Genomic DNA, 22,950 nt, shown 5'->3' on the forward strand with positions numbered 1-22,950 from the left:
ACAAAAAGGTTGGGGACCGCTGGTTTAGGGGATCAGTGACTACAAGTGTTGGATATGTACAATACAAGCGCAATAAAAGGAGATTCTTATAGAAAAGACGAGTGTCAGCAGCTGGTTGGCTAACAAAGTTGCCTCCACGGGAGGCTGCACTGTGCTGGACCTTTTCCAGCCTTCCTCTATCTCCATGCTTTACATCATATCACAGCAGGAAACGCTCATAATGAGGCAGTGGAGCAGATTTAATGAGGCACTAATGGGATTTTAACAACAAGACCTCTCGTCTAAAAAGCGAGATTCCAGGTGACAAGTGTGTGCAAAAAGACTGAGGTGAGCAATGAATGCTTGGAGTCAATGGTAGCACAAAGATGCAGACAAAAGGGGGAAGTAAAATCATAATTTTCCGGCTTCCCTGCCGCCTCACCAGTCTGTGGGGACCGGGTGATTATGGAAATGTATAAATGGGCGAGAGAGGAAGAGAGGGGGGAGGTGGGAGAGAAGCGATGTGAGAGCGAGAGAGAGAGAGAGAGAAAGAGAGAGGGAGAGAGAGAGAGAGAGAAAGGGAGAGAGAGAGAGAGAGAGAGAGAGAGAGAGAGAGAGAGAGAGAGAGAGAGAGAGAGAGAGCAAATAAGAGACGGGGTGACGCTATTGGCTGACGCTTCCAATATCAAGCGTGATCAAAACATTTCTCTTCCAGAGGGAGAGTAGAGTCAGGAAAGACCTGCTGCTGTGATAGAGCCAGGACATAGACACAGTCATGTTGTAATTACTGCTTCCCTTACTAATTGAACCCTGAGAAAAAGATGCCAGGCGGACAGTTGTGCCATGTTGGCGACTCACCTTAAACCAAGACGGGACAGAGCTGACTTTTCCGGGGCAGACGCAGGTATTCTCCATATTATTCATCCATCCTTGACTTATGTGTGATGTTGGCTCTGTATTCTTCAGACTTTTTCTAACCCGCGTGTGCTGGAGTGACTCTTCGACAATGTCCTCGCCGGGAAGCAACAGTTGGACTGAAAGCCATAAGCACTAATCCGGCGTAGTAATACCCGTCTTTGACAATAATTCCGCTGCGGTGGCATGTGATTCCACTCCAAGACATTCATTCATGCACGAGTGCTTCCTGCGCACGAGTGCAGCCGTAGGAAGCTAGAACTTTCTATTATTGATTATAGCGGAGTGTTTGATTGGACCTGGATGACACAGAGAAACATCAAGGAGGTCGACGGGCGGACGACAGACTAAAAGGAGGAGAGTGAGGGAGTCCCAGCACCAGAGAGGTAAAGGGAGGAGGGGGTCTTCCCTTTCTCTCTCTCCACCCGTCTCGTCGCCAGGCTGGCAGGCCCCGCCATGGCATTCACCTTTGCGGCCTTCTGCTACATGCTGACCTTGGTGCTGTGCGCCGCCCTCATCTTCTTTGTCATCTGGCAGGTGAGTACAACGTGCCCAATCAAGACAGGTTCACAACAATTGCACATACATGTCGCTGTCAGGTGCTTCAAGACACATCATGTGACACCACACAGAGTCTATTGGGAAGTGAAAGAGAAGATTGGACTTTAAACTTGGGTGTGAGGGATCTCGCAGTCATTCAGCAGGAGTCTTATAAAAACACGATTCAGACATGCAATAAAAACATTTTTGTTATCATTTGAATATATTGTATAACATGTATTCATAAATAATGAATTCATGCCGAATCTTGACTGGGAATGAGTATATTTTAGCTTCAATAAGTGGTAAAAGACTCATGTCAATATCAACTGGGAAAAAATATACAGTTTTTATTCATATTTTGACAAAATGTCCATGTCCTAGTACATGAATATATGTTACAATTGTACAGTCCGGTAAAATGCTGCACATTTGGGAGGGTGGTCCTTCAGACACTTGAGGGTTCCTGGTACAAATTTACCTTCTGGCATCTGGTGTTCACTGCCTTTGTGTCCTTGGGCAAGACGTTTCACCCACCTTGCTCTAAGTGCCACCCACCTGAATGTGTGTGGCAGGCATACTTGCCAACCCTACCGATTTTCCCGGGAGTCTCCCGAATTTCAGTGCCCCTCCCGAAAATCTACCGGGGCAACCATTCTCCCGAATTTCTCCCGATTTCCACCCGGACAACAACATTGGGGGCGTGCCTTAAAGGCACTGCCTTTAGCGTCCTCTACAACCTGTCGTCACGCCTGCTTTTACTCCATACAAACAACGTGCTGGCCCTGTCACATAATATATGCGGCTTTTACACACTCGCAAGCGAATGCAAGTCATACTTGATCAACAGCCATACAGGTCACACTGAGGGTGGCCGTATAAACAACTTTAACACTGTTACAAATATGCGCCACACTGTGAACCCACACCAAACAAGAATGACTAACACATTTCGGGAGAACATCTGCACCGTAACACAACATGAACACAACAGAAAAAATACCCAGAATCCCTTGCAGCACTAACTCTTCCGGGACGCTACAATATACACTCCCGCTACCACCAAACCCCGCCAACCCAACCCCGCCCACCTCAAGCCTCCCCCCCCCCCCCTTTGGGCTTGGCAAGTATGGTGGCAGGACTCCCGTGTAAAAGAGATTCTTAATCCCAATGGGATATTCCTGGGTAAATAAAGGCAAAAAAAATTCCTCAAATTAATCATCTTTATTAGCAGATTAATCATGCAATTTATTTTGACCATACATGCTCCCTTACCTTAACTGTCGATGGTTACCTGAGGGCCTAATGTATATGCATTACATACATACACACATATATACACTAATATATATAATATATATATATATATATATATATATATATATGTGTGTGTGTGTGTGTGTGTGTATATACATTACATACATACACACATATACTGTACATAATATATATATGCATAGATATATAGATATATATATATATACACACACACACACACACACACATATATATACGTATATGTATATAAACATACACACACACATATATACATGTATATACAGTATATAAATATGTACAGTACATATACAGTATACAGTACATACATACGGTATATATAGAGAGCGATCACTGTTCTTCAACCACACACACACACACACACACACACACACACACACACGTATACATACATATAGACTAATAGACTCAAAAACTCGAGGGGGGGGGGGTACTAGGATGACAGGGGATGCAAAACAATAACAGTGCAATATTTTTTCATAACATGGTCACTACTGTCTAGTTTCTCTTGTAATATTCTTATTTTACTGTTATATTGTTATTCTCATTGTTGCTTTTTATTTTTATTCTTATTGTAATATTTTTCTATTTTGTTTCCATTTATACCCCCATTATTTACTTTTTACTTTTTTAAATTCGATCTCAACTCTGTACACTGCTGCTGGAATTTTAATTTTCCTGAGGGAACTCTCCTGAAGGAATCAAAGTACTATCTATCTATATATCTATCTATATATACACATATGTATACATGTATACATATTTACACATATGTATACATACACAAAACCCAAAATCAGTGAAGTTTGCACATTGTGTAAATCGTAAATAAAAACAGAATACAATGATTTGCAAATCCTTTTCAACCTATATTCAATTGAATACACTGCAGAGACAAGATACTTAACGTTCAAACTGGAAAACGTTGTTATTTTTTGCAAATATTAGCTCATTTGGAATTTGATGCCTGCAACATGTTTCAAAAAAGCTGGATGTTCCAAACACTTATTTGGAACATCCCACAGGTGAACAGGCTAATTGGTAACAGGTGGGTGCCATGATTAGGTATAAAAGCAGCTTCCATGAAATGCTCAGTCATTCACAAAAAAAGATGGGGCGACGATCACCACTTTGTGAACAAATAGGTGAGCAAATTGTCGAACAATTTAAGAACAACATTTTTCAACGAGTTATGCAAGGAATTTAGGGATTTCACCATTTACGGTCCGTAATATCATCAAAAGGTTCAGAGAATCTTGAGAAATCACTGACCGTAAGTGGAAAGACTGAAAACCAACATTGGACGAGCCTGCCTGTAGTCCCTGCGATGAGGTGGCGACTTGTCCAGGGTGTACCCCGCCTTCCGCCCGATTGTAGCTGAGATAGGCTCCAGCGCCCCCCGCGACCCCGAAGGGAATAAGCGGTAGCAAATGGATGGATGGATGGATGCCTGTAGTCCAGACCTGTCTCCCATTGAAAATGTGTGGTGCAATATGAAGCCTAAATTACCACAACGAAGACCCCGGACTGTTGAACAACTTAAGCTGTACATCAAGCAAGAATGGGAAATAATTCCACCTGAAAAGTTTCAAAAATTGGTCTCATCAGTTCCCAAACGTTTACTGAGTGTTGTTAAAAGGAAAGGCCATGTAACACAGTGGTAAAAATGCCCTTGTGCCAACTTTTTTGCAATGTGTTGTTGCCATTAAAAAAAGTTAAGTTAAAGTGCCAATGATTGTCACACACACACTAGGTGCGGTGAAATTATCCTCTGCACAGGGGAGCAGTGAGCATTAAATTCTAAGTTAATGATTATTTGCAAAAGAAAATTAAGTTTTTTAGTTTGAACATTAAATATCTTGTATTTACAGTGTATTCAATTGAATATAAGTTGAAAAGGATTTGCAAATTGAATTATTTTTTTATTTACGATATACACAACTTGCCAACTTCACTGGTTTTGGGTTTTGTATATATATATATATATACACATATATATATATACACATAAATATAAATATATGTATACATATATATACATACACATATATACAGAAATATATATATATATACAGAAATATATATATATATATATATATATATATATATATATATATATATATATATAAATACATATCCATACATATATACAGAAACATTTAAAAAAAATTATATATATATATATATATATATATATATATATATATACACAGAGGTGGGTAGAGTAGCCATAAATTGTACTCAAGTAAGAGTACTGTTACTTTAGAGATGTATTACTCAAGTAAAAGTAAGGAGTAGTCACCCAAATATTTACTTGAGTAAAAGTAAAAAGTATGTTGTGAAAAAACTACTCAAGTACTGAGTAACTGATGAGTAACATACACACACACACACATATACATATATATATATATATATATATATATATATATATATATATATATATACATACATATACATTGATATATACAGTATATAATTTATATGTATTTATTTTGCTGTTTTTGTTTACATGTTAAAGATGTTTTAATGAATATACATGCATGTTTAACATATAGATTCCTTTCTTTCATGAAGACAAGAATATACGTTGGTGTATTACCTGATTCTGATGACTTGCGTTGATTGTAATCAAACAGTAGTGATGATAACCTCCACGTTTTCAAATGGAGGAGAAGAAAAGTTCCTCCTTTCTGTCTAATACCACATGAAAGTGGTGGGTTTTTGGCATCTTATTTGTACAGCTTCCATATTCGTTTTTATACACTTTACAAGAAATATATTGGCGTCAAACTCCTTAGCTTGCTAGCTTGTTTGCGCTGGCTTTCGGAGACTCTTGTTTTGAAAGCGCAGGCGCGATGGAGCGGCACTTTTATTGTGAAGACAGGAACTGTGCAGTCAGTCTTTAGGCTTTTGACGGGATGTACGGTTGAAATAAAACGGTATCTTTTTTCCTTCACACTTTTGATTGATTGATTGGAACTTTTATTAGTAGATTGCACAGTACAGTACATATTCCGTACAATTGACCACTAAATGGTAACACCCCAATAAGTTTTTACACTTGTTTAAGTCAGGTCATGTGATCACCTGGCTCTGTTTGATTGGTCCAACGTCACCAGTGACTACATCTGATTGGTGGAACGAAGTGAAACGTCACCAGTAAGGCAGGCACTTTGAAGATCTGTCTGACAGACCAAAACAAACAAAGCGTGCATTAACAGATCGATAAAAATTAGTAGCGAGTAGCGAGCTGAATGTAGATAAAAGTAGCGGAGTAAAAGTAGCGGAGTAAAAGTAGCGGAGTAAAAGTAGCGTTCCTTCTCTATAAATATACTTAAGTAAAAGTAAAAGTATGTTGCATTAAAACTACTCTTAGAAGTACAATTTATCCCAAAAGTTACTCAAGTAGATGTAACGGAGTAAATGTAGCGCGTTACTACCCACCTCTGTATATATATATATATATATATATATATATATATATATATGTAGGCATATGCGTGTGTGTGTGTGTGTGTGTGTTTGATGTGGAAAGGTTGAAAAACATATACATGTTTACACATATATATATATATATATATATATATATACATATATATATATATATATATATTTATATATATATATACATATATATATATATACATATGCATATATATATATATATATATATATATATATAAATATTGGTTATTATTTGCTTGCATTAAAAAAAATTGCTTAAGAAAATACCCCAATATTTGGGTACACATGCAATTTGGTAGTCAGAATGTCACAGAGAAACATTTTTACATGTTTTACCGACCTGCAAGTCATTGATTTTCTCAAAACTTGGTGACAGTAAGTACAGTAAGAATTAAGAGCACATTTTGAAAGTCTTTGGAATAATCTTGCAAACAAGATACAGTTACTAATCGGTAATGTAGTGAACACACTCATACACAACTTAACAAAGTGCACCATTTACTCTTCTTTAGTTTAAACAGTTGTTGAAACAAACACGCTTATTTGCCTTTTTCAGATGACAATGTTGATCTCCTGTTTAGGTACAATGTGACCCCAGCTTGTTGTGATTACTTACAAATGTCCAATGTTCTCCAGGAAGCAAAATAAATTAACAATCAGTCTGTAGTTGCAACTTGATGCTCTTGTTTGTGTAGTACGCTTGGTTTATCCTTGCTGGAATTGTGCCTCTTCAAAATTCCGCTGTGGTGATGTGAATGTCAAGTTATTGCAGGACTTGGTCTTCACACAGATGTTAGATGTCCAACATGTGGTGGCTGTCTGTTTAGTAAAGGCTTTGTTTAACTTATTCGTGGTACTTTTGCAGACAACATTGATGCAGGTAAACCGACAGCCGCTAGCATTCATGCCTGCGGCATCATCCTTAAGTATGTGGTTCGTTAAGACTTCCAGGTTAAGCCTTAACCCAGAAGTGATTAATCTTTATTCATATTTAATACCGCGATAATTTATTTTTAATAATCACATGCGTTAACGCATTGATATTGACAGCCCTAATGCTTATATATGTATATATATATATACTGTATATATACATATGTACATATCCATATTAATATACATATTTAGAGCAGCGCTATGCTTCAACTGCTTTGCCAAGTTAGCTAGCTACACGCTCCATCATGTTTTTAATGATTTCATACTCTAATTCAATGAATATTATCCACTTCTTTTTCTCAGCACTGTCCTTCACACTCATGGTTGGAAAACAAAGCTATATCGATCAATCTCGCGAGTAAGACCAAATGTTTGGGTGTATCTTACGGGTTTCACCGTGACATTTGCTACACCAGCACAGATGCTTGTAACTGAAATTTTTGTTTGCAACTTAAAGCGTAACAATAAGCCGAGAGACGGCTCTTATTTCAAAACACTCTTAAGTCGAGGTACCACTGCATATGTTTCAATTGTATAGTCCAGTACAGCACAGTCTAGTAAAATACTGCACATTATGTCGAAAAGCTACCAGGATCCTTTAAGATCCTGTGAAAGATTGCATTAGGGCTACAACAAATAATTTGCTTATAAAAAAACTTTAATCTGTATTCTGTTGCGTCGAATAATCATTTGAGTGTAAAAATTAGGGATTGATAAAATCCCAAAAGCTTGGATTGCCCGGAACTTTGCAATATGTAGACATTGATAGGCTCCAGCACTCCCCGCTACCCCGAAAGGGACAATCAGTAGAAAATGGATGGATGGATGTTTCCGCACGGCCGCTGCAATAAAAGGCACATGACAGCAGTGCTGTGATCTGTGTGGCGGCAAACAGCGGATTTTTTTTTTTTATGCACACTTGTAAAAAAAAAAATAGGAACATTTCACTTTAAGAGAAAAATAGCAAGCAGAAACATATTTGTTTATTTCAACTATCCATCCGTCCATTTTCTACCGCTTATTCCCTTCGGGGTCGCGGGGGGCACTGGAGCCTATCTCAGCTACAATCGGGCGGAAGGCGGGGTACACCCTGGACAAGTCGCCACCTCATCACAGGGCCAACACAGATAGACAGACAACATTCACACGCACATTCACACACTAGGGACCATTTTAGCTAATTTCCCTAAAATATGCTTTAAGGCTTTCAAGAGTTTTATCCGATTACTTGATTGATCAAAGAAACTGGCCTTGTGGTTAGAGTGTCCGCCTTGAGACTGGGACGTTGTTAGTTCAAAACCTTGCCGAGTCATGCCAAAGACTATAAAAATGAGACCCATTACCTCCATGCTTGGCACTCAGCATCAAGGGTGGGAATTGGGGGTTAAATCACCAAAATGATTCTCGAGCGCTGCTCACTGCTCCCCTCACCTCCCAGGGGGTGAAGATGGGGATGGGTCAAATGCAGAGGACACATTTCACCACACCTAGTGTGTGCGTGTGACTATCATTGGAACTTTAACTTGAACTTTAAAGGCCTACTGAAATGCGATTTTCTTATTTAAACGGGATAGCAGGTCCATTCTATGTGTCATACTTGATCATTTCCCGATATTGCCATATTTTTGCTGAAAGGATTTAGTAGAGAACATCGACCATAAAGTTCACAACTTTTGGTCTCTGATAAAAAAAAGCCTTGCCTGTACCGGAAGTAGCAGACGAGTAGCGTGACGTCACAGGTTGTGGAGCTCCTCACATCTGCACATTGTTTACAATCATGGCCACCAGCAGCGAGACGATTCGGACCGAGAAAGCGATGATTTCCCCATTAATTTGAGCGAGGATGAAAGATTTGTGGATGAGGAAAGTGAGAGTGAAGGATTGAGGGCAGTGGGAGCGATTCAGATAGGGAAGATGCTGTGAGAGGCGCGTGGGACCTGATATTCAGCTGGGAATGACTAAAACAGTAAATAAACACAAGACATATATATACTCTATTAGCCACAACACAACCAGGCTTATATTTAATATGCCACAAATTAATCCCGCATAACAAACACCTCCCCCCTCCCGTCCATATAACCCGCCAATACAACTCAAACACCTGCACAACAAACTCAATCCCACTGCCCAAAGTATCGTTCACCTCCCCAAAGTTCATACAGCACATATATTTCCCCAAAGTCCCCTAAGTTACGTACGTGACATGCACATAGCGGCACGCACGTACGGGCAAGCGATCAAATGTTTGGAAGCCGCAGCTGCATGCGTACTCACGGTACCGCGTCTGCGTATCCAACTCAAACTCCTCCTGGTAAGAGTCTCTGTTGTCCCAGTTCTCCACAGGCCAATGGTAAAGCTTGACTGTAATCTTTCGGGAATGTAAACAATGAAACACCGGCGGTGTTATCCGGCACACCAGTCAGGGGGTGCATTCTACGGCGGGGGTGCGTTATCCGGCAAAACACCTGCCGCAATACACCACTTCCCACGTACAGCTTTCTTCTTTGCTGTCTCCATTGTTCATTGAACAAATTGCAAAAGATTCACCAACACAGATGTCCACAATACTGTGGAATTTTGCGATGAAAACAGACGACTTAATAGCTGGCCACCATACTGTCCCAAAATGTCCTCTACAATCCGTGACGTCACGCGCAGACGTCATCATACCGAGACGTTTTCAGCAGGATATTTCGCGCAAAATTCAAAATTGTGCTTTAGTAAACTAACCCGGCCGTATTGGCATGTGTTGCAATGTTAAGATTTCATCATTGATATATAAACTATCAGACTGCGTGGTCGGTAGTAGTGGGTTTCAGTAGGCCTTTAATTGATAGATTACTCAATTACTAAAAGAAATGGATAGCTTCAGCCCTAATGTTAATGTACCATTAAAGAAAACACGTCAACCCAAAATAAAACTGCTGACGGTCATTTATGCTGACAACTTGAAATTTATGAGGCATTTTCAAAACAATTTGTTTACTTATTTTGAGCACTGTTGACGCTGACACGAAAAGTTGGAAGGATGCTTTTTTGTAAAAAAAAATGTGTTTCGTTTATTACAGCACCAGAGAGAGAATGTTGACAATCACCCTGCTCATCAAACACGGTGCTCAGACCACACAAAACTGTACATAACTGAATAAGGCGGGCGGCTCGACCGCTGCGATTCTGCAGCATTTTTCTGTGAAATTTGCACAATATTCACCAGAGGCGCTTTTGCTGGAACTTGACAAACAATCTTCTCCTCGCCAGGACACAATAATATGAAAAACCCACAAATATTAGACTTGAAAGGGCTAACGTTACGACTGACTGAAGTGGGTGAGACCACATATGAGTCAGTCAGCTTGTCTGTGTGACAAATGGTGGGGGGCCGGGGGGATGTAGAGGATGTCTGGCTTGCCGTTCAACCATGTGATTGAACGGCTTATCAAACTATGATCCAGCCACAAAATCCCCCCCGCCTCCCCACTTCAATATGCCTCCACCCACTGCTAGAGAGTCCCCATTCTCCTCGGCTGTCAGCCAATAAGATCCCTTGTTCACTGCTATAGTAACCATGGTGCCCAGTGAGGGGTTTGCCATGTTGCTATGGGAACTGTATCTGTTTACAAGTGTGAAAAACGACGAGGAGAGTCATGTGGACACGCAGGAAATAACCCCCGAGCGCGGTTAGAAGCGTCCACTTCACGTGTCGTCATGGCTCACTAGCGTATACTGTACCCACTCATCTCCACAAACCACCGCGTTTAATGATTCCCCGTGAGTCACAAAAGGCAAACTTCCGCGCTTGAAAGCAGATGAAAAGCACGGCAGGAGACATCTGCTATAAAGATTTGTTCAGCACAGAAAAAAAAGCTATCACTCAAAGAAAGAATCATGAGTGTCAATATTTTTCTTCTTCAAAAAATGCTGTAAAACATGAATTGATTAAACATGACTTCAAACCTCACTTCATTTATTTGGCATTATTTGTTTTTAATTACTGCGGTAACATCACACTGTCACTCATGATGAACAGAAATAACCTTATAAGTGGATCATTATTCATAAACACGTTTGCATATTCTCAGCGGGAAAATACTCCATAGAGGGCATACCAGGCTTGTGCAAAATTCTCAATTTGGTATTTAATTAATCTGTAATTCAATTCATCTGAAGAATTTATTTTGAACTGGGTCCACCCCGAAGGATGTTGAATTGAAATTAGAATGACATTTATTGCATTACAAAGAAGTTCCATAAAACAAGTGCTAAACCGTGTGTGCAAAGTAAAAATTGCATGTACTATAAGTGGGCGTGTTGAAGGTGATCTACTAAGACTGTCACCACCTGTCATGCAGGGTCTGACCATATTCTTGTGTTTCCTTAGTTTATTGTTGTTTCTTACATTCTGTTCCACCTTCTGCTAACTGTGACAGTTTGGGCACAGATTTCAGACGTATTAAATAAAGACACAAAACAGTTTCAGCATTGAAGAATCAAATTATACGTGCTGAGTGATTATTTTTACCTTTTCTTCTGCCAATATTTTTGGCGTTCTTATGATCAGCATATATTCTGCATATTCATGAAGACAGACATGCTAAATGGACTTCGCTCCTTTTTTTGCTCATTTAAGAGATGCAATCTTCTGCTCACAAGCTTTGTAGATCAGCTTTGTGGTTGCTATCAAGTTTGTACATGTTGTAAGACACGCATTTAGTACACACATGGGCAAATTACAGCCGTATGTGGCCCGTTAAATGGCGGACGTCTCCAAATCATTGTGTGTCTGTGTGTGTACTGTGTATACATACATATACGTTTATATGTGTACCGTATTTTTCGGACTATAAGTCGCAGTTTTTTTCATAGTTTGGCCGGGCTCCAGTGCGACTTATATGTTTTTTTCCTTTTTTATTATGCATTTTCGGCAGGTGCGACTTATACTCCGGTGCGACTTATACTCCGAAAAATACGGTGCATATATATATATATATATACATACACAGTATTTGTGTGTATACTGTGTGTATATACATATATACAGTTTGTGTGTACTGTGTATACATACATATAAATATATATGTATATATACATATAAATACACATACATGTATGTACTGTATATACACACATATATATGTTAATATACATATATACAGTATGTGTGTCTACTGTGTGTATATATATATATATATATATATATATATATACATATACATATACATATATACAGTGTCTGTGTGCCTACATACATGTGTGTCTATATATATATATATATACATATAGTATTTGTGTGTATATTGTGTATATACATACATACATACATACATACATACAGTTTGTGTGTGGACTGTGTATGTATATATATATATATATATATATATATATATATATATATATATATATATATATATATATATACATACTCATTTATATACATACACATATATATGTATATGTATGTATACACACACATATATATATATATATATATATATATATATATATATATATATATATATATATATATATATATATATATAAACACACACCAAGGGTGATGGGTCAAATGCAGAGAATAATTTCGCCACACCTAGTGTGTGTGACTGACAATCATTGGTACTTTATTGGTACTTTAACACACACACACACACACACACACACACACACACACACACACACACACACACACACACACACATATATATATATGTATATATATATACATATAAATGTATGTACTGTATATACACATATATATGTTAATATACATATATACAGTATGTCTGTATATATATATATATATATATATATATATATACATATATATATATATATATATACATACATACATATATACATATATACAGTGTTTGTGTGCCTACATACCTGTGTGTCTATATATATATACATATAGTATTTGTGTGTATATATATACATACATACATACAGTTTGTGTGTGGACTGTGTATATATACATATATATATATATATATATATATATATATATATATATATATATACACATACTCATTTATATACATACACATATATATGTATATGTATTTATACACAATACACACACACATATACATATATATATATATATATATATATATATACACACACACACACACACACCACGGGTGATGGGTCAAATGCAGAGAATAATTTCGCCACACCTAGTGTGTGTGTGACTGACAATCATTGGTACTTTATTGGTACTTTAACACACACACACACACACACACACACACACACACACACACACACACACACACACACACACACACACACACACATATATATATATATATATATATATATATATATATATATATATATATATATATATATATATCAGTGACAATAATGTTCGTGTTGGAGGAGTTGTGATATAGGTACACCTGCAGTCTGCAGGTGTACCTAATGTTGTGGCCCTGCAGTCATTCACAACTCCTCCAACACGAACATTATTGTTTTTGCACTTTTTGGATTCTTATTAAATAACTTTTGTAACCTATTTTATGGGCTTTCCTCTTTGTGATGTTAAGTTCCGGTTATGCGCTGTTATACAGTATATGCCTTGAGCTCTTATTTTGAAGGCGCTAAGAGCGGAAGTGATGACACGTTGGAGTGGAGCGGAGGTTTTTGAAAGAAGTTAAATAAATTGGTCCTCGTATAAACTGGAGCCTTCGTGTTTGTTATTTTGTAGTTTCATACAGTATAGGCGACATTTATAAACCCTCGGTTACACTTTTTTAAATAGATTCAATCTTGCACGTGGAAAGTTTAAGTGAGGGCTTTAGTTGATATAACACTACCGTCAGGGGGTGCATTAATCCAGCACAACAGCGGTGCATGGACTTCATTTATAAGTAAAGGTAAGACCATAATAATGTTTTTTTTAAATAAATGTGCTTTTTTGTGTGCTACAGTTTGTATGTGTAAAGTTAAAGTTAAGTTAAAGTACCAATGATTGTCACACACACACTAGGTGTAAAGAAATTTGTCTTCTGCATTTGACCCATCCCCTTGATCACCCCCTGGGAGGTGAGGGGAGCAGTGGGCAGCAGCGGCGCCGCACCCGGGAATAATTTTTGGTGATTTAACCCCCAATTCCAACCCTTGATGCTGAGTGCCAAGCAGGGAAAAATGCTGGTATGAGCTTTTAAACATAACCCGTTAACTGCTGCCAATCAAATGGTGAATAAGATACTCTTTAGGGTTCATATGTTTGTAAATCTGACTGTGATGAAGTCAGTGCCTCACCAGTCATGAACCTCACCGCACGTCACAGTATGATATACATATACATACATATATATATACATATATATATATATATATATATATATATATATATATATATATATATATATATATATATATATATATATACACACCAGGCCCCAAGACACATATACACTCCAATGTGGCCCCTGAGTCAAAATAATTGCCCGCGTCTACTTCAGTCGATCAGGCCTTTACAGTATGTCCCTTCATTTTTAACAAATGGATAAATTCAAAAATTCTATGAAGTATTTTTTTCATTATTTTCCGTAGTTTGAAAGTCATTATGCGTAAAACTAAAGAAAGCATTTTCGGTAGAAATTGCTCACATGGCAACGGTTAAGATGTTAACGAATTAGTTGCAAGTAACAATATCCCTGGCTTTTAGTTTTATACCTACAAAACTGGCTAAAATGCTAACTGTAAGCATCCTCTATGATTTTCGATGAAAAACCTTTACTGTAGTTAAAATAAAGTATAATGTGTACATTGTATTGTAACAATAAACAATATTAATGACAACCATTGTAAAACTTCAGACAGTATTGCCTTTTAAAATTATAATGATTGAAAAACTGTGATTGATTTCCGCACGTTGATGACACACTGACCAACTAGTGCGAGCTCACTAGTCAGCTTAAATGCTAACATGAATACAAAATACATTAACGTCTTTCCCCATTAAAAAAACAACATACCGCAATCTAAACTTATATAAACATATTGCTGCGCGAACAACTAAGCAATTCAATTGTGCAGATTGTTGTAGGTGGAGAGTGATTGTTCTATACTCAGAATAATATAACACAAACCACAAAGTCTTTATATTAAAAAAACAAACTAAAATTACAATGGAATAAGATAGACAAATTGCCTCAAATAAAAAATATTGGGCTCTTAAAAAGTCAGAACAATATTTAACGTTTCTTTTGCCATGAGATTATATTGTGTGTATTTTTTCAAATAAAACTTGGTTAAAAGATTTCAGTGCATTTTTTGAGCACATTCAACAACAATGCGATAATAATAATAACCGTGATACTTTTAATAATAATGATTATAATGGATTGGATTTACATGTATAGCATTTTTTTAGACACTCAAAGCGCTTTACACTGAGAACTGAGAAGCCATCTTTCATTCACTCCACATTCAGACATTGGTAGTGATGACCTACATTTGTAGCCTAAGTTAACTAGTGGTAGACTGATAAAATTCTTACACCAGTGTGAGCGGCACTGGGAGCAAGGTGGGCAAAGTGTCTTGCCCAAGGGCACAAAGGCAATGACTAGGATGGCGGAGGCTGGGTTCGTACCGGGAACCCTCTAGTTCCTGGACGGTCGCTTTATCATCTGAGCCACGCCGCCCATTTTTGGTCACAAAAACAGTGATATGAAATGTTTATATCCTTACATTCCTATGTGTACATATGGTTTATAGCAATGATTCTCACTCTGTAGTACGCCAAAGAATAAATTAAATATTCAAACACAGTATTACTGTTCAAATTGTGTGTAACATTACAGGATGTACAAGATGCTTGTTAAATATTCATTCTGTTTTGTTTTTAATGGATGTTAAGGCCTACTACTCTACTGTATTTTAATGTTGGTCATTATGATGGTGCTTGCAGAGCCAAGTGTTGTGAGGTGATATTTGGTGAAAAAAGTTTGAGAACCACTGGTTTATAGTAACAATATTTTTGAAGAAATATGTAAAACTAAGGAATATACTGTACACTAAGGCAGTGTTTTTCAAAATTTTCTGAGCCAGGGCACATTTTTTTCATTGCAAAAATCCGGAGGCACACCACCAGCAGAAAACATTGAAACAATTAAACTCAGCAGCCGTTATTGACAGTAAAAAGTTGTTCTCGCAATTGTTGGATATGACTTTAAACCATAACCAACCATGCATCAATATAGCTCCTGTGTCAAAGTAGGTGTACTGTCACGACCTGTCACATCACGCCCTGACTTATTTTGAGTTTTTTTGCTGTTTTCCTGTGTGCAGTGTTTTAATTCTTGTCTTGCGCTCCTATTTTGTTGTTAATTGTTAAATGTACTTTGTGGACGCCGTCTGCTCCACACGCTGTAAGTCTTTGCTGTTGTCCAGTATTCTGTTTTTGTTTACTTTGCCGCCAGTTCAGTTTTAGTTTCGTTTTGCATAGCCATCCCTAAGCTTTAATGCCTTTTCTTAGCGGCACTCGCCTTTTGTTTATTTTTGGTTTAAGCATTAGACACCTTTTTACCTGCACACTGCCGTCTGCATATTGTGATCACGACAGACCATCGACGTCGTTCCCGACATCTAGCTACCTGCTGCCACCTACTGATATGAAAGAGAATTACAAGGTTACTCTGCCGAGCTCTCGACATTACAGACAATCAACAACGGCCCATTATTTAGACTTAGACTTAGACTTAGACAAACTTTAATGATCCACAAGGGAAATTGTTCAACACAGTAGCTCAGTTACAATGATGGAAAGTGTAAGGATGGAAAGGACAATGCAGGTATAAATAGATTAATATAGCAATGAAAAATCTAACATATATACGAATATGTACATAATATGTGTATAGAATAATATATATACAGATATATTATATTATGTCTATAACATATATACAATATACAACACATGTACAATATTACAGTATATACAGTATATGTGACAGCAGCAGCATAAAATAGAGAGTAGATCCAGCAGGAAATAGAAAATAGACATTTGCAGATTATAATTACTGGTTTGCCAAAAATATTTTTAACCCAATTAGGTGAAATTACAGAATCTCCCACGGCACACCAGACTGTATCTCACGGCACACAGTGGTTGGAAAACACTGCACTAAAGCAATATTCTGGAATACATCAAAATTATTCATTGTAATTGCAATTCTACTTCCTGTTTACAACCGCAATTCAAATTCATGGAATGTAGTTTGGGAGACATTCTCAACTCAATTCAGACTTCTGCATGAACACAAACTGAATCACAGCAAATGTGATCACTGATCAGTGGTATATTTTACAAGTCGGTGTGAATAAATACAATCTCTCTCGCGTGTGGTTTTTGCAGATTATTGCGTTTGATGAGCTGCGCACGGACTTCAAAAACCCCATCGATCAGAGCAATCCCACCAGAGCGGTAAGCGATGAGACACTTCTTGTGTTGCATGTCTACCTTTAAGAACATTTAGAGGTTACACAAACATTACATACATAAACACACAGGACAAATTGAGGCTTGTGAATTTAAGCAAATTGTTGTTGTGCTAATCCAGGTTTCCAGGTGATTGCACCTGCAGCACAAACATTTGCCTTGATTGCTCATTTGTATGCAGATTTGACTAATCAACCTTTGAGAAAATGCCGGCTCGTTGGCTGGCTGAATTAAAGACACTGATGACAACATGTTTCATCCAACTATAAAAGGAACATTTGAGGATTTCACCCGACTGAGTGAAGACACTGTAAGACGAAAAATATGGCAACATGTTGATGCATACAATATGCGTGCATTTCTCCTGACAAGGCACAAAAGAGGTGACTACAATTATGCATTTAGCAAGTTGACACCAGCTGTGAGCCTTCAGCTAATGTTCCAGCAAGCGTGTGAAGCTGCAAAGCGAGAGTGACGAGGAGTGGGAGAGGAAACTGTGAAATCAGACAGTAGGACTGTGGAGGTGTGCCAGCCACATACACACACTTCCACGCACGCACACACACACGCACACACACACTTAAAACCCATATATAGTAGAAATGTCCACTAAAAATGGTCACGGATTACAATTTACATTTTATTTTAGACATGTTTACAAGTTACATTAAGAGACATCACATGGATGCATTTGTACAACCCAATATGTTCGAAAAGGAGTCAGAAGAAGCAGTTTTTTAAATTTAGGACTGATAATAACATAATCCACCATAATCTGCACATCTATACAAAATCATACTGAATTCGGTTTGCTAATATTTTGTCAGTTCAATTGTGCTCATATCCTGTGAGAAAGGTGTTGGGAAAAATAAAACATAAATGAGCAAATAGAAGTTAAAAAATAGTTTATATGTGCTGATAAAACTAAATGTGATACAAATTTAACAAAATAATTAAACTACGGCTAAAAACAAATACAATATTTAATCATGATTAATCAAATGTTGTCCGTTGTCAATCGCGATAATCGCAAATGGAATTTTTTTAATCTTTAAAAGGGGAGACAGATAATTTTCTTATTTTTAACACCATCAACATGAAACTGTACAATTTGTTTGCTTTATGAAAAACACAAAATGAACATAAACACTCTTTTTACAGACACACAAACAACTCGTATTATTGCATTATGTTTACTCTGACAACATTACATAGAACATAAAACATTAAATTAAACATGCCATTGATATTATCATGGTTGTTTTTGTATTTGTTTATTTTTTATTCATTATTATTTGAATTATGTAATAAACATTTTTTTACCTGGCGTTACCCATTCTTCATGTTGTTCTCTTCCAGTAACATAAAGCACAGTAAGTGAGCACATTGGTTGGCAGTAAATCATGAGATATGAAGAAGGGTTAGGATTAAATCAGCTCTGTTTCTTCCAACTCTTTTTCCAACATGTTTATTTTGTGCAAGTGTAAACATGCGAAGGTCCTCAGTGTAACTTGATAAGCATGTTTGAAACAAATGAACCGCAACTCTAAGGGCCTGATTTACTAAAGGTTTGCATGTACTAAAACACGTTTAAAGTTAATAGCACATTCAAAGCTGATCCACTAAATGTGTGCAAAGTGGATTATGTCTGTTAAGTGAGCAGAAAAAGGCATGGAATCATTTTGGGTCTCCATCGATATTTATATGCAAAATATATGCTGATCATCAAAACACCCTGGGAGGAGAAGATGCAAATATAATTATTTAGCACACGCAATGTGATTTATCAAAACTAGGGACATATATCAAGAACCCGTATTTTTCTCATACCGGGTCCTATTTGGATCGGTCCTCCTGGACCCTGAAGATTCTGGACTAATGGTACTACAATCTGTTTTTTTTTTTTTTCATCGCAGTTGACCATGGTAATTATGACACACTGTCACATTCGGTTTAGCTGCTGCTACATACACATAACAAATCAGCTTGTAATAATTACAAATAGAAAGCAACACCACACAAAAAATTGTAACACCACAATTCAACCTCAAAAGTCCCTCAAAGTCACGCATGCTAAAAAGAGTTACACACTTTTAAGTTATTTTTTTACTTTACTCACGACCGCCACTACCGTGCTTCATCAACTGTCCTCATAGCGATCCATCAAGCCAAAGGCTAATAAAAATACACTCAAATAAGTATAAACAATTGAAGTAATACAATAATGATATGTGTGTTCCTTACTAGATGATGACATAACAACTGCATTAACAAACATAGCTGACATGTTTAAGACTTAAAAAGCAAGTGTTGATAAAAGACTTCCCTGCTGTCAGATGTTACATCATGTTGTGGAGGTGTGTCCTTTTGTGCTAATAAAAAGAAAGCATACATATAGTACCGATATCAATAAGGGTATTGTATTGATAAAATCTTAACGACATACATCCTTAATCAAAACTGATTACACTATTTTGCGTTGTATTTAACACGTGTCAAAAGGTCGTGCAAATTGACATTTCCACACACAGCTGCAGGATCAGTGCTCCCACTGCACAGACGATGGTTGATCTTCTGTCCTACATGTGTGCAACATTTTGTACCGCCAGAAATAAAAAGTATTAGACATATCTTTACTATAGTATTTTTTTTTATGATGTTAGTTTTTTTCACATAGAATTGGTATTAATAAAACATTTATTATCTGAAAACAACTTATTGTGTATATATATATATATCCATCCATCCATCCATTTTCTACCGCTTATTCCCTTTGGGGTCGCGGGGGGCGCTGGAGCCTATCTCAGCTACAATATATATATATATATATATATATATATATACACACACATATATGTGTATATATATATATATATATATATATATATATATATATATATATATATATATATATATATATACACACATATGTATATATACATATGCACATATATATATATACACACACACACACACACACACATATACACATACATATATATATACACATACATATATATATATATATATATATATATATATATATATATATATATATATATATACAAATATGTATATATACATATACACATATATATATATATACTCACACACACACACATATATATACTGTGTGTATATATATATATATATATATATATATATATATATATATATATACACACCGTATTTTTCGGACTATAAGTCGCTCCGGAGTATAAGTCGCACCGGCCGAAAATGCACAATAAAGAAGAAAAAAAAACATATATAAGTCGCACTGGAGTATAAGTCGCATTTTTGGGGGAAATGTATTTGATAAAACCCAACACCAAGAATAGATATTTGAAAGGCAATTTAAAATAAATAAAGAATAGTGAACAACAGGCTGAATAAGTGTACGTTATATGACGCATAAATAACCAACTGAGAACGTGCCTGGTATGTTAACGTAACATATTATGGTAAGAGTCATTCAAATAACTATAACATATAGAACATGCTATACGTTTACCAAACAATCTGTCACTCCTAATCGCTAAATGCGATGAAATCTTATACGTCTAGTCTCTTACGAAAATGAGCTAAATAATATTATTTGATATTTTACAGTAATGTGATGAGGTCATCAAGCGTCATCAAACCGCCGTGAGCGCAGCATAACAACAACAAGAGTGTGTTGTTGCCGGTGCTGTAGCCGTGGCTAACAAGCGAGCTCGCTCGGTGACTGACTAATGAAACCATGTCTATGGTTTGGGATTGTCTTAAAGTGTGTCTGACGGATAAAAAACTGGCAATTTGCAATGACTGCAAAAAGTTGGTTATGCGAGGAGGAACTAAGACGTCTTCCTTTAATACGAGCAATTAGATCTCCCACCTTTTCAAGAATCATAAGGAGATACACGATGAATACAAGCGGAAGATGGATGAAAAGCAAACCGCGAAAAAAAGTAGTATCACACAGTTATCGCTTAAAGACTCCGCCGAGAAAAAAAACAAAAATACAACAAAAACCACACCAAAGCGAAAGCTCACGTTGTGGTCAGGGACAACGCACGCAGTATGGCAAAAGCTACGATGGAGTTTGGTGTGGATAGTCTGTCCTGCATGGCGCACACTTTGCAGCTTGCAGTGAACGGAGGTGACCTGTCTCAATGCAGCATTTTAGAAGCTCTGGCTGACTGCTAGGCCACTTCAAGCACTCACTACTAGCTTGCAGCACATTTGTGTTACTCATACAAATACGTTAGAGCAGGGCAGATTGAGCCTAGTTTATAATTTCCTGTTACACAGTATACCAGGCAGTCTTGCACTAAAGGAGGACTATGTTATTGTTTACTTTATTACTCTAGTATACTCTGGACTGAAGCTGTGTGCCTTCATTGTTTTTGTAGCTGTTGTTTTGAGGCATGTTTAAAAAAAAATAAAAAAATAATGCATTTTGTGTAAGTCAAAGTATAGTATTTCCCATAGCTGTAGTGAGTATCAGGATTATCTCAAGGAGAGCATGTCCCAAATTCCAAGCTGCTGTTTTGAGGCATGTTTAAAAAAAAAAGCACTTTGTGACTTCAATAATAAATATGGCAGTGCCATGTTGGCACTTTTTTCCATAACTTGAGTGGATTTATTTTTGGAAAACCTTGTTACATTGTTTAATGCATCCAGCGGGGCATCACAACAAAATTAGGCATAATAATGTGTTAATTCCACGACTGTATATATCGGTATCGGTTGATATCGTAATCGGTAATTAAGAATTGGACAATATCGGAATATCGGATATCAGCAAAAAAGCCATTATCGGACATCTCTAAACACAATTATTATTTTTTTAATTAAAGTGGTTAGGCCAGGTAGGATTCTATTGGGTACCGGGTTCTTACTGTTTACTACTGCATTATCTTGTAACAAACATTTCCACCATGTTTGATGGAGGTAATGTATGCTAACAGCTGAAAACTGTCATTTTGTTCATGTATATAATTGTGTTTACTAGAGGTGTAACAGAACAGGTAACCCACGCTACAGTCCGTACCTGGTTTTGGGTCCACGGCTTTGCGTCTTTTTCGGTACGTTTTGTGGAGATAAAGAAAAAAAACTTTGTTTCCCCTCAAAGTTATTTTGTGTTTTTGCTTGTCATCACAAACATACTGCAGAAAACAAAGTATAATTGGTGTAGTAAATACTATAATACTTTTATTTCAAGTAAACATTTACTAAACACTTTCAAATGGTAAATTATTATTTGTATTATTTAATCACTTGTATACATCAGTGCTTCTCACCAGTGGTTTGGCAAACAAGTGGTGACCCACATTGTTATCCATCCATCCATCCATCCATTTTCTACCGCTTGTCCCTTT

General features: G+C 36.9%; 1 protein-coding gene across 1 annotated transcript in view; it reads left to right on the forward strand.

Moving 5' to 3' along the window:
- The first annotated feature begins 707 nt into the window (after positions 1–707).
- The window catches only part of cnih2 (cornichon family AMPA receptor auxiliary protein 2), a 48,570-nt gene continuing 26,327 nt past the window's right edge, over positions 708–22,950 (forward strand). The window contains exons 1-3 of the mRNA XM_061962019.2: positions 708–883; positions 946–1,431; positions 17,507–17,575. Of these exons, the coding sequence (XP_061818003.1) occupies positions 1,351–1,431; positions 17,507–17,575 (150 nt within the window). The 5' untranslated portion in view covers positions 708–883; positions 946–1,350. The remainder of the gene's footprint in view (positions 884–945; positions 1,432–17,506; positions 17,576–22,950) is intronic.

This window comes from Nerophis lumbriciformis, linkage group LG09, assembly GCF_033978685.3.
Source record: "Nerophis lumbriciformis linkage group LG09, RoL_Nlum_v2.1, whole genome shotgun sequence".
NCBI classification, from domain to species: domain Eukaryota; kingdom Metazoa; phylum Chordata; class Actinopteri; order Syngnathiformes; family Syngnathidae; genus Nerophis; species Nerophis lumbriciformis.